Source organism: Ovis canadensis, chromosome 14 (assembly GCF_042477335.2).
Source record: "Ovis canadensis isolate MfBH-ARS-UI-01 breed Bighorn chromosome 14, ARS-UI_OviCan_v2, whole genome shotgun sequence".
Lineage (NCBI taxonomy): Eukaryota > Metazoa > Chordata > Mammalia > Artiodactyla > Bovidae > Ovis > Ovis canadensis.
In genome coordinates this window covers 16,775,684-16,790,160 of record NC_091258.1, presented here as the reverse complement: position 1 = coordinate 16,790,160, position 14,477 = coordinate 16,775,684, and the positions used below count along the sequence as shown (strand labels likewise).

General features: G+C 38.8%; 1 protein-coding gene across 1 annotated transcript in view; it reads right to left on the bottom strand.

Annotated features, from left to right (window-relative positions):
* CNTNAP4 (contactin associated protein family member 4) overlaps positions 1–14,477 on the bottom strand; it is a 289,562-nt gene that overhangs the window by 61,677 nt on the left and 213,408 nt on the right. The window contains exons 13-14 of the mRNA XM_069549623.1: positions 9,498–9,695; positions 5,748–5,904 (exon numbers count right to left, since the gene is read on the bottom strand). Of these exons, the coding sequence (XP_069405724.1) occupies positions 5,748–5,904; positions 9,498–9,695 (355 nt within the window). The remainder of the gene's footprint in view (positions 1–5,747; positions 5,905–9,497; positions 9,696–14,477) is intronic.

Below are 14,477 nucleotides of genomic sequence, written 5' to 3'. Positions count from 1 at the left end.
AATGGCTGGTGCTTTTAAGTTCTGTTGGCCATTTTTTGCCTTTCAAATGAGATGATTAATCCATTGCCATTTAATGTAACGATTGATAGTGCGTTTTTAGATCTATCGTTTTGGCATTTATTTATTTTTCCTCCCACGGGACATCTTATATTTCTTCTCCCCCTTTCATGCCTCCTCTTGGTTTACTCCATATTTCTTCTGGTATTCAATTTTATTTTTTCACTCACTCTTTAGCTATACATCGCTTATTTTAATATTTGCTTCATGGATTATAAGATGCATCCTTAATTCATCACAGTCTACTTAGATTTTATGTTATATTATTTAAAATGTCATAAGCTTACTATGGGATAATTTTTAACACCCTTCCTACACAAACACCTGTTCTTTATGCCATGGTTGCAATATGTTTTAAATCCAGATGCTGCAAGCTTTATAATACAATTAAATAGTGAATTTTAATTTATTTAATCAAGAGAAAAATTTAAACACTGCTTTTTCCATTTACTGACATATTCATGCTTCCCAGTGCCCTTCATTCCCGCCTGAAGATCTGTTTTAAACAGTCTGTTTAGCCTGAAGAATTTCCATCATTATTTCTTATGGTACAGTTCTGCTGACAACAAATTCTCTCTGCATTTGTTTAATCTGAACAGGACTTTATTTTACTTTCATTTGTGAAATGTATTTTTGTCCTCTGTCAAAGTCTGGGTCGACACTGCCTTCTCTTTCCCCACGAAAGGTGTCATTTCATTGTCTTCTGATGGGAGGTCACCTTCATTTGCATCCTGATTCCCCTGTGTGGAAGGTGTTCCACCAGATTCACCCAAACTGGCTACTTTCAAAACATCATTGAAATTGTATTAGCTATCTGTTGATACTAATGCATAACAAATTACCCCCAAAAACAAAGTGGTGATGTAAGACCTTTTATATAATCTGTGATTCTTCTGCTTTACAACCTTCTGGTTCAGCGTCTCAAGGCTACACTCAGTGTTGGCAAGGACTGAAGTCAACTCAAGGCTTGGGTGGGGAAGGCTCACTCCTGTGGCTACTGGCAGTATTCACTACTTGCTGGGCACTGAACTGAAAGCCTTAGGTATTCACTAGCTGTTGGTTGAGGGCGACCCTCGATTCTTTGTCCACAACAGCTCACAACATGGCAGGCTGCTGAATCCAACAGGAAGGGTAGAAGATGCAGAGAGTGAATTTCCAGCATGTTGGAAGTCACTGTCTCTTGTAGCTCAGTCTCTGCAGTGACATCTCATCACTTTACCATATACTATTCTTTAAAAGCAAGTCACAGGTCCATGCAACACACAAGGGCAGGAAATTACACAGTGGTGTGAATAACAGGCAGTGTGGATAACTGAGGGCCACCTGGGGGGCTTGCTTCCAGAGATGTTTATTAAGCAAATTTGAGAGATTTTCAGCCATGGTTTCATCAAACGATATATACTTTTGCTTCACTTTATTTCCTGCCACTCTGGGACTCCAATTTCTTGCCTGTTAAATCATAGATATTTTCCCACAAGCCACAAAGGGTCTGTCAATTTTTCTTTCAATTTTTTTTTCCCTGTGTTCTTCAGATTGAATGATTTCTACTGATCTATCTTTAGGTTTACTGAAGATTTCTTTTGCTAACTCCCATAAGAGTTGAAATCTATGCAGGGAATATTTAACTTCAGATGTTGCAATTTCTGTTCTAAAATGTACATTTGCCTCTTTAATACAGTTCTCATTTATCTGCTTAGAATACCCTTGGCTCCTTTGTGATTATTTTTACCTTTAATTTTTTATACATTTTCTTAAGAGTTGATTTAATATGTTTGCCTGCTAATCAGACACCAGTGACCCAGCACCTGTTCCTGCTGGAACTTTTTATTTTCTTAACTTTAGATCAAAGTTTGGTTTTTTTTGGAATAAGCAACCATTGCTATAATATTCTGGATATTATGAGTGATACACTATAGAGACTCTAGAATCTGCTTTCCTTCTCAGAAGGCTTGATTTTTGTTTTCACAAATAGTTAAATCACAACCTTATCACAATAAACGCTGGAGGCTTGTTTTTACTTCCTTGGGGTGGGCCTGGGTCTGTTTCACTGGTAGTTTTCAATCATACTCAGTATGGGGACATAGTCTTTGCAGTAAAGGCCTGGACCTTCTGTCATTTCTATGTTAGGGCTTTACAAAACCCAAGTCAAACAAGGAGACCTACACTCCCAATCTGGTCTCTCTGGTGGTTGCTGCTGAAATCCCTATATCGGGGGATCAGTGGTCCAACTGCATCTCTCTGCTTGGTTCCTAGAAATTGCCCATGTGCGTGTGCAGCTCAGAGGTCAGGGTTCTAGAGGAGCTGATACAGTGGTCTCCTCTCAAGTGGTTTTCTCCATTCCAAAATGTCCAGAAATCCATTTCCAGTCATTCTGGTTGCTCTGAATCTTCCTCTGATACATGCAGCCCCACCACCAGACTCTAGTAATCTGAGTTCTAGCCACCCCACGGCAGGTGATCTGGTGAGTAGTTTCAAAGAAAAGGCATCTAAACATAAATCTCATCCACTGATACTCCCTTCTTTGAAGGGTTGAAGGCTCCCAACCCTGGGAGTTTCTGCATACATTTGGTTGTTTTCCACTTGTTTCAAGTTCAATTCAGTTCAGTTGAGTCACTCAGTCCTATCTGACTCTTTGCAACCCCATGAACTGTAGCACACCAGGCCTCCCTGTCCATCACCAACTCCTGGAGTTTACCTAAACTCATGTCCGTTGAGTCAGTGATGCCATCCAACTATCTCATCCTCTGTCGTCCCCTTCTCCTCCTGCCCTCAATCTTTCCCAGCATCAGGGTCTTTTCAAATGAGTCAACTCTTGGCACCAGGTGGCCAAAGTATTGGAGTTTTAGCTTCAACATCAGTCCTTCCAATACACACGCAGGAATGATCTCCTTTAGGATGGACTGGTTTGATCTCCTTGCAGTCCAAGGGACTCTCAAGAGTCTTCTCCAACACCACAGTTCAAAAGCATCGATTCTTCTGTGCTCGGCTTTCTTTATAGTGCAACTCTCACATCCATACATGACCACCGGAAAAACCATAGCCTTGACTAGACGGACCTTTGTGGGCAAAGTAATATCTCTGCTTTTTAATATGCTGTCTAGGTTGGTCATAACTTTCCTTCCAAGGAGTAAGCATCTTTTCATTTCATGGCTGCAATCACCATCTGCAGTGATTTTTCAGCCCCCAAAAATAAAGTCTGACACTGTTTCCTCATCTATTCGCCATGAAGTGATGGGACCATGCCATGATGCCATGATCTTCGTTTTCTGAATGTTGAGCTTTAGGCCAACTTTTTCACTCTCTTCTTTCACTTTCAAGAGGCTCTTTAGTTCTTCTTTGGTTTCTGCCATAAGGGTGGTGTCATCTGCATATCTGAGGTGACTGATATTTCTCCCGGCAATCTTGATTCCAGCTTGTGCTTCATCCAGCCCAGCATTTCATATGATGTACTCTGCATAAAAGTTAAATAAGCAGGGTGACAATATACAGGCTTGATGGACTCTTTCCGTATTTGGAACCAGTCTGTTGTTTCATGTCCAGGTCTAACTGTTGCTTCCTGATCTGCATAGAGGTTTCTCAAGAGGCAGGTCAGGTGGTCTGCTATTCCCATCTCTTTCAGAATTCTCCACAGTTTATTGTGATCCACATAGTCAAAGGCTGTGGCATAATCAATAAAGCAGAAATTGATGTTTTTCTGGAACTCTCTTGCTTTTTCCATGATCCAGCAGATGTTGGCAATTTGATCTCTGGTTCTTCTGCCTTTTTGAAAACCAGATTGAACATCTGGAAGTTCATGGTTCATGTACTGCTGAAGCCTGGCTTGGAGAATTTTGAGCATGACTTTACTAGCATATGAAATAAGTGCAATTGTGTGGTAGTTTGAGCATTCTTTGGCATTGCCTTTCTTTGGGATTGGAATGAAAACTGACCTTTTCCAGTCCTGTGGCCACTGCTGAGTTTTCCAAATTTGCTGACATACTGAGTGCAGCCTTTTCACAGCATCATCTTTTAGGATTTGAAATAGCTCAACTGGAATTCCATCACCTCCACTAGCTTTGTTTGTAGTGATGCTTCCTAAGGCCCACTTGACTTCACGTTCTAGGATGTCTGGCTCTAGATGAGTGATCACACCATTGTAATTATCTGAGTCATGAAGATCTTTTTTGTACAGTTCTCTGTGTATTCTTGCCACCTCTTCTTAGTCTCTTCTGCTTCCTTTAGGTCCATACCATTTCTGTCCTTTATTGAGCCCATCTTTGTATGAAATGTTCCTTGGTATTTCTAATTTTCTTGAAGAGATCTCTAGTCTTTCCTATTCTATTGTTTTCCCCTATTTCTCTCCATTGATGGCTAAGGAATGCTTTCTTATCTCTCCTTGCTTCAAGTTGATGTTTTTAATAAATAATTTTCCTGGGATTATAAATGTTATCTGGGGTTAGGTTAGTTCTACACAAGCTACTTAAGCATAAGCAGAATTTAACATGAAAAGTTTCAAAATCTTATTTTTAAAAATTATTTTTGATGAATAAAATGTCGTGCAGAGATAGGAGAGTTATTGGTGACTGATGTTGTTGTTTAGTTGCCACATCACGTCTGACTCTTTAGTGACCCCATGGACTGTAGCCTGCCAGGCTCCTCTGTCCATGGGCTTTCCCAGGTAAGAATACTGGAGTAGGCTGCCATTTCCTTCTCCAGGGAATCTTCTTGACCCTAAGACTGAACCTGCATCTCCTGCATTGGCAGGTAGATTCTTTACCACTCAAAGAAAAATAGATTAGATTAATTTAAAAAATTTTTATTCATATTTTAAAATACACTGTGGGCATTTGTGTGTGTGTGTGTGTGTGTGTCTGTGTGTCTGTGTGTGTGTGTGTGAAGGCAGCAAGAAAAAAAAGTATCTTCCAAAAATAGTAGAAATTTTGAAAAACCAGACTCTAAGTGAGACAATGTTCTTCATGCTGAACACATAACAATAAAAGTACAATAATGACTCCATACAGATGCCTTCTTTAGAGGCATAAAATAATCTGCTTTTTGATATAATACAGTCTTTTATATTTTTCAAATGAATAAATGTAATGTCAAATGAATAAGTAAAACATTTCAAGGTCAATATAAAATCTAAATATTATAGATTTCCTTTTTCAAAATATGATGAACCGAATATCAGTTTTTCATAGTATAGTGGATCCTTTAAGAAAATAAAAGAGCTACATGCTTAAGTAATTGTGGGAAAGTCGAAGCTTACATATTTAAAGGTTTATAGGCAAGACTACTGAAGAGATATGTTAGTATTAAATATATTTATTTAAATGTAATTTATGTAAATTTTAATATATTTATGCAACTATGTTTTGAGAATATAATTCTTAATTATACTTAATTTTAAAGATAATGATAATTGACTCAAAATGAAAAGCAAGCATGAAACAGATGCCTCTATTTCATCATATTACAAAAATAAAAGGTGTATGACTCATGCTCTATTACCACAAAATTCAAATAAAAGGATCATCATCTTCCCATCTAGAAATCAGATTAGTTGCAATACATTTCATCAAAACATACCTTATCTAATTTCTTCATGGTACTAAGTTGTTCAGTATCTACCTACCTATATATGTGGCAGTGATTCATTTAAAAAAATTAATAATAAACTTGATTTTGCATAAGGAAATCATAAAAATCACCATTCATTCCGGTCAGCATCACAGTTGCAGTAATACTGAGAATCAACGCAGTTCCCCTCCAATCCACAAGTACATTTTTGAGGATCAGGCAAAGAACCTCCCCAATAAGTTTGTGTTTCATTGGTTCTTCCAACCCACCAGCTCAGAGGGGTTCCATCTGAAAAATAAAGGTGAGAAAAACGACATCTGCTTTATAACCCATGACCTTCCATCCCAGTATAATTCCCTTCTTTCCCAAAATCATTAAAAAGAATGAAAGGAGGAAAGACTGGTTTGATGTAGTGATATTCCAAACTTCATAACTGATGGTATTTCCTTAGGAAAGCTTTTTTTTAAAACTTTTTCATTATTTAAGCTTAAATGATTGATATATTTTTCTTTGAGTAGAAAAGAAACCTGCAGTTTCTATTTAATTCAGGCATAATAGTAAAACAAAAAATGTATTGAGAGTTCACACATGCCATTTCATTAAAAATAATTTTTTGAAACAACAAGGCATCAAATTATAAATTATAGTCCACGGTAATTAACATATGAGAAACAAAACTGATTTGAGAACATAAAATGCCTACTAGAACATTATGAAATGCTGTGTAAAGTCAGTGATTTATCTCAATATACTTATCGACTAAAGATAAACTAGCTGTTTAGGCATGGTATGGCATTCCCTCACTATGATTCAAGATATATTCGAAAGTATACATTTTTTCTTCTGTTTACTGGCTTGGCTACTTCTTCAGAGACTACAGAAATAACGCTGAAAGATCTTTATGCCCAAAGCAAATATGACACTCAAAAACAAAGTTTCCCTCAACCAAATGCATTTCTTTCTATGATGAATGTTCAGTTACCAGCTCCTTCACAGAGCTAAGACTAAAATGATGCCAAAAAGCTAAAGCAAGGAATAGACCATTTAGATATGGTTTGCAGGCAATCTGTCTTAGGGGAAAAACAAGTTAGAGGAGAAAACTCATAGTCACTGGAGAGTCAGGGCATGAGAAGAAGGTGACATCAAATCAGTCAGCTCCTCAAAGGTGTGCGATCCTTTTTCCACTGACTTTCAAACCTTTCAAGTTGTGGCCATTAGCCTTACTTTTACTAATTTCTCCCTTACTTACAAATGCCAATGCTCATAAAATCTTACTATTACATTGGATCTGTGCTAATGCAGGCAAGTTCTCACTCAGCATTACTATCCATTCCTGTGCACTGTGCCAAGAAATCAAGGAGCTGTTGGAGGCTTCTGTTAACGTAGTACTCAATATCAACAATCTTCATTCTCTTTAACTGCATGATTAACTCATCAACTGAAGGCAAAACCTACTTGAAACATTTAATAGATCTATTTCGACATACTGCTTAAAACATTATGTGGTTATAGATTTTTTAAAAAATAAATCATTATTCTTAAATACTGAATAGTATTTTCACATCTAAATTTGTTATCTTCCCTATGAAGTAGAAACCACTGAATGTTTTAAAGATACCAAATACCTCTGATTTCCTTACTCTTACTGAAGTGTCCTAAAGAATTTAAATAAGAAAGAATTAGAAAAAAACATGAGAAAATTTTAAAGTTGAAATTAAAACGATAAAATATCAGGAATGACAGTGGATCACTTCTGCTCCCATAGTTATGAATAAAATTCCAAACGGCTTGGGTATTCACACTGACCACCCTTCCAGTGTGCCGAGCTGGAGGACCCATATCTTGCTGGAAACATTTTCATAAACATTTTCACTTTATTCATCCACAATCCCAGCACCGTTATTGCTTGATGCTGCTATAGTTTCAAGATTTGAAACTGTAAATTTAACTTGTCTCACACCACCTTCCTGCTCTTTCCCGCACATTCCTTATTGCAACCTCAAAATCCAAATTGTTCCCTCTTTTCCACCTCAAATCCATTCTATATGGATTTAAGGTCATGGACCTGAAGAAAATCGGTGTATTCAATGGTTACCCCCAACCCCGGTTCTACAACCTTCGAGAGTTTACTATTCTCTTCACCAGTGGCTCCCAAGCCTGGCTGAAACACCTGGGGAGCCTCAAGAGCAAGATGTGCGGGGCCACCAGCCCTGACGGCGGGAAACGCCTTCACCCTCACTGCCATCCCCTCGTCATCGCGTGGGGCTCGGCTTGCTCACTAACATCCCTGGGGATTGTGTTTTCTGGTTCTTTTAGAGTTTGACTCATTTGTGACTCTGACGATTGTCTTTCCTTTTCTTTCTTCTCTAGTCAAGCAACTTAGTTTCATTTTGTTTCATCACATTCATTTACCGTTCGGTATTTATGGTTCTATTTCCTCTTAGAAGGGTTTCCCTTGTGGCTCAGCTGGTAAAGAATCTGCCTGCAATGTGGGAGACCTGGGTTCAGTTCCTGGGTTGGAAAGATCCCCTGGAGAAGGAAAATGCTACCGTCTCCAGTATCCTTTGTTCATGGGATCACAAAGAGTTGGACACGACTAAGTGACTTTCAGTTTTCCTCTTAGGCTACACTTCCACACTTGCTTATCTATTTTTTTTAAAGATTCCAAGATAGATATTCACTAACAATGAACCATCAGTTGCATACTAAACTGGTAGGATCACTGTAAGCATGATGCACTGGACAGCTGGAAAGAGAGGTGAGTAATGTGAAGATGCTCAGTCGTGTCTCACTCTTTGGGACCACATGGACTGTAAGCCCACCAGGCTCCTCAGTCCATGGAATTTTCCAGGCAAGAGTACTGCAGTGGGTTGCCATTTCCTTCTCCAGGGGATCTTCCCAACCCAGGGATAGAACCCGGGTCTCGCACATTGCAGGCCGTCTGAGCCACAGGGAAGCTCACTGCAATTTCACTTTATACGTATTACGCCACCCTCCACCTGGTGGCATGGAGGTGTCTAGACATAAGAGTCTGTATTGGATAGAGGAACGAGGAGGACGTCAGGGCTTCTTAAACAGTACAGGGTCCTGATGGAAGCAGTGTTTCTTAGAGGTTAATTTTCTTTACACAGATTAATCGTTTGGATGCTACATTGGGTGGGTAGGAGATAAGGACTGATGGCCAGTTGAGAGGCCAGTAGGAAAGGTCTTGCAATAGCTTCATGTATCAGGTCATTAAAGCCTACATGGAGGCAGACCTGGTGGGACTCGAGACAGTCTCACATAATGAGACGTTCTAAAGGGAGAAAACACAAACTAGAATCAGAATTCAGGAGCAGAAATCAAAGGTTATTAAAGGTAGAATAAGAGAAAGAGTTAAACATGGTTTTCTGATTCCTATTTGAGCTACTGGGGGAAAAGCCATGTTTCCAGCAGCCTGCTCTAATTTTCAGTTATACCCAGAGGGTAGCTTGTCAACAATCTGTGAAAGAGTCACACGGAAGAGTCACTTTCAGAAAACGGAGTCATATTTTTATTAGCTCTTTCCCATGATAAAAACAAACTGAACGTGTCACTTGCCCTTTACAAGGGACCGACACTGAGCATTCGCCGAGTATGAGGAGGAAGCCCTCTGACTGAGGCCAGGAAGAGACGCCAGAGACAATCAAGGCTTTGAACAAAGCTCAGTGTCAGCTGACCATGTTCTTTTCTTCAGGCGATAGCATCTCTGTGACTTCCCAACTGTGACAGGCTTGCTAAACACTTGGGGAGCACACACCCTGGGCAGCTTTATGCCACCACGTTGGCAGAATTAAACTCTGCAGGAGCGGGTGCAGTAAGGCACCCCATGGGTAGGGGGATGGATGCCCCAGTTCGCTTACCTTCCTTGCTTACGAGCCGTGACTTCTTGCAGTAGTAGGTCAGCTCCTGTTCACAGTGCTCCGCGCGGTTAATGGTGGCCTGGAGTTGCTCCATGCTGGCCACATACTCGAAAAACCCAGTGTAGGGGTTCTCTGGGTTGGTATTTCGGACTCTTGTGACATCAGAGCCATTGTGCTGTATGATGGTCCATGCAGTCTCTTGTATGCAGAAATGGGGGAAGAAAGAGAGGAGACCATCACTAGTCTGCAAAAGTTAAAATAAATAAAGAAAATCAAAATCACCTTTTATCTGAGTCAAATTTTTCTAGTCATCAAACCTCTCTGAGAGGTAGAATCAACACAAATGGATTCTTAAAATTTTTAAATTATAGTAAAATGATTCTTTTCTCTGAAGTTTATATGATTGCCATACATTTACAGTGTTTTTATTCTACTTTTTCATATAATTCAGCCAGAAAGTATTCGTGGTAAAAATATTAAGGAAACTGATTATTAAATTTTGTACATTTCATCAAATCTGACATTCTACTTTTAAAGATGCATCATTAATTTTAAGAAAGAAAAGAATAATGCTGCCTATTATAACTGTAAAACATTGCTGATTGTTGATACATCCTGAATTCAGAGATGTTACAGTATGAAAAAAACACATCTTTGAATCTGTAAAATATTTTAAATTATATAACATAAGCAATGATTTATCCATTCTTGGAAATCATCCATGCTGCCAGCAAAAAGAAAGTCAACTTTTTATGGCCCATATATCTCCCTTTAGACAGCTTTTAATTATGAGTGTACATCTATTTCCTTTTTAAATCAAGCTTCGGAGAACTTTTTCTTAATAATATGGGAAAGTGTACAAAATATTTAAGTGGGGAATGCAGGATACAAAACTATATGTAATGTGATTAATCTACATAGGCAAACATATACACATCAATACATATTCACAGGACACAGATATTAGGAAATTTATACCTATTTCTTTTAAAGTCAAATTTGAGATGTTCATTTTGGTACCATGTGACCTGCACAGTTATGCAGTGCAATAGCAAATTATGCTTCTGAATACATGGCACAGCATCAGCATCTCAACTCACAAGAAAAATAAAACATCTCTGCGTATGTGCGAGAGCTACCACTATTGGTGCCTGAATGTCTGCAAACATTTCCATCACACTGATTACCAAAATTATTTAGATGAAATAAAAACCCTACAAGGGTTGTAACAGAAGATAGACATATTGTATCTGTCTGTCAACTTTCCCAGCAATCAACTTCATATTATATTACCGTGATATATGCAGGCCTAAGAACACATTGATCAAAAGGCCTCTGATTTAATAGGTGAGAAACAGATTGGAAGTTGTCAAAACTCTGCTATAAATGTGCCGTTAAGTCACATAACTCTTCGGGATTACAGAGGAAGAGTCTAAATTGGAGGAAAACCGTCGGTAGAGATACCCAGCCCCCCTGTTTTTAACGAATACATTCACATGGATCAACACGATCAAAACAAGAAATTCCACTCCCACCCTCTCCCGGTCATCAAAATTTTGAATAGAGAGGCCTGTTAAATAAATGAGACAAGAGGCAAATTTGACAGCCATATTCTCTTCCATGAGTAGAACATAATTTTTCTCTGAAACCATAGCCTTTTATAGCAATAAAAACACCGCTTTCATTTCTACCTTGAATTTCAGCTGACTGAAAAGCCTGATCAGTAAATTGTTTTCCTCAAAGAGGACATGATATATAAGCTAGTGAAATTAATTATGGATGGCCAGACAGCAGGACAGCGAGAAGATGATCAGGAGACCTGAGTTTGCAGATCTGGCATGGGTGAGCACCCTTAAGAAAGTCAGATGAAATCTGAGCCTCCGTTTCCAAATTCGAAAAAAAAAAAAAAAAGGTGGGGGGGAACATAGGAGGCAATATATTAAGCCTGAAATTCTATCATTTTAGCCACACAATCTTGGCTATTAGAAATTTAAGATTATTAACTGGGCAAATCTGTTAACCTAGTCTCTGCTGGACTCTGCTTTTATTATTCAGCAGAACCATTCATCCTTTCTTGTAGGGAATCAATGGCATGGGTGAAGCAGCTCATCTCTGGCTGAGTAGCTGTCAAAAGATCTGGACAATAAACCTACTTGAAGCCTTTGTCTCTTTGCCTTTCAGGTCACCGTTAGAGGCACTTCCCTATCGTTCAGCATCCTCTGGGTCATGATGAACACATCATGTTCTTTCAAGGTCTCTTAAGGTATTGTAAGAAATCCAAGGCCACAGTGCGTGTCGGCTGCTAAAGGGCAGCTCAGAGAAAAGTCTCCTTTTGAAATTCTAAAATTTCCATATTATGATAGTTTCTGCAAGCGAGTTCACTTTCAATAAAAAGTGCTACAAAGATGAAGCTATGCAGACACTGCACTTATCAGTAATTAAGATGTCCAGGGCAAAGGAGAGATGATGAAAGCATCCCAGTGGACTCTGGGCAATGGACGTGAGGGCCCAACATCCAGGCTCCATTTCTCATGTATTTTACTAACAGAGGAATCTCTGCAAACTGTTATACTGTTCTTTTGGACATGATCATGGTATCCAATGTTTCTACAAATACCTGTTTAGAAATTACAACTATAAAAGACAAAGACTTCACTATGCGTAATTCAGTGTTCTGCGATTTATTAAATCAGGTTTTCCCACTGGTCTGTAAGCTCTACTAGAAGAATGATAGATTCTAATTTGCTAATTTTAGCATGTCTAGTGCGTGGCTGGGCACAACATGCAGCAAAGGACACCAGTTACTGAAGGGATAAATAAATGAGTGACTAGAGCACAGTCTTCCAGGCGATCTGTGTGATTCTGTGGTGGCTCTGAGACTTCCACTTTAAGCTGCTTTCGAACTTTGGAAATAGTAGACATGTGATGCAACTGCAAAATAATGCTAAGGCTGAAACTGTGAAGGGTATGAGACTTCCCACTTGCAAGCTAACAAGTTATCTTGCCTTCGATGGGCCTGCTAGAGTTGCACCATGAGAGAGGGACCCCTAAACTATGGGACTTGGAGTTTATAGAGGATGGCTGGCATGCCTCCATCCCTCCTAAGAGTGAGAGAGGACTCTGGAACGCAACAAATCTTCTCCAAAGAGAAGGCGGGCAAGTCCTCAGGTGTTTATCACTCTTAGAAGGTAGGCAAATAAATCTGGAGGAGATAAGCTTTGAATTTCTCCAGAGAAGTCCACTATCTCTAACTTATAAGACATATTTAAATCATCCTTTAACACAGAGCTACTTTGTTGTTGTTGTTATTTGTTTTGCTTAGCAAGAAAGTCACTGTTTCTTTACAAGACATTCTGGCAAATTCTACCTACTAGAGGCTGTCTGGGTTCCTCTGCTGCGGAAGAAGCTGGTTTTGCCTCCACTGGCACAGCCATTTCAGTATTACTGATGTAGAGATATGTCTGTTCTTTGAAACTTCTTACAACTGGCTATTACATCTTACCAGTTTCCTCATTAGTAAAGTGAAAGTGAAAGTCGCTCAGTCGTGTCTGCCTCTTTGCAACCCCATGGACTGTACAGTCCATCGAATTCTCCAGGCCAGAATACTGGAGTGGGCAGCTGTTCCCATCTTCAAGGGACTTTGCAAACCCAGGGATTGAACCTAGGTCTCCTGCATTGCAGGCGGATTCTTTACCAGCCAAGCCACCAGGGAAGCCCCCTCATTAGTAAACATTAAATAAATTTAAATATTTATTTAAACATTAAATAAAATCTTCAAAACATGTTTACCTTTTATTTTTATATCTGTGTAAGAGTCATGATTTATTTTTTTGAAAATGATCCTTTACCAAATGTAAAGAGAGTTGTCAAGATAAGGAAACACAGGGAAATGAGTAAAGAGAGAGAGCAGAAAAATCTATGAAATTAATATATATGCTGAAACACTGAAAGGCATTTTAGGTCTACTGGTATAGACCTGAAGTGATTTCTCTCCCCGAAGTGATTTCTAATATATAGACTATATGTTAAGCAACTGAGTAATTAAGAACTTGATTTATCTTGGGCTGACTGCTATTTTTTAATGTGATAACAGTGTAAAGGAACAAAAAAATGCTGTTTAAGCAACACAGTTGCAGAGTGTGTATTCCTTCAGGATTCATAGCTGCGGGTGATAGAGGCGATAAAGACTGTAAGAACAGGCCGGAAGTGCTTTGTTAAGGAAAGCTGAGAGATAAAAAAGCAGCTAGCATCCTGGAGCAAAACTGGATGTAAATAAGGCGCATTTGAATAACGGTAGTTAGTTATTAACTCTCATAGCTATTAGGAAGGTCTCTATTGTTGAAATCCTGTAGTAAAGATAGATTTGCTGTTTTAAGTCTCACACTCTCCAGCCTTCTCATGAAACGGTCTCAAGAGCCCTGATCTTGGAATCACATGGGGAGCTTGCATTTAATAGAGCAGAGACCCAGGTTTTGGTCTCTAAACTTACTGAGTCAGTGAAACTAAATCCAAGAGTCTTGGAAGTGGGTGCCCGGGAAAAGGTGAGCTTAAGCCATAGAATTATCATTTCCACAAAACTTCGAAAGCCACAGCTGTACCGCTCATCACTTTCTCCACACTGAAACGATGTCCTCACAGTGTAATGTTTGGTGAGACATTTCTTAAAAATATTTCAATACAGAAAAGGCTTTCATGATGAAGAAAAAAAGCCCTGTACACTACAACAGAGACAACCACTGGGATTCACATTACCCTAAAATTTTTTAAATTTTATTTAGAAGACTGTGTTTAGAAAAAAATTTTCAGACTTTTGAGTTTTGGAAACTATCCGTTCAAAAGAGATTTTCTTTGTATCGTTTAGCTTGTAATGGTTAAAGAAATTTAAATCCATGTGGATTTGTCTGTTGGATAGTAATTCTTAACTAAGAATTTTTTCTTTAGTTACACATTTGAAAACTACCAATCCAGCCTTTTGTCTTG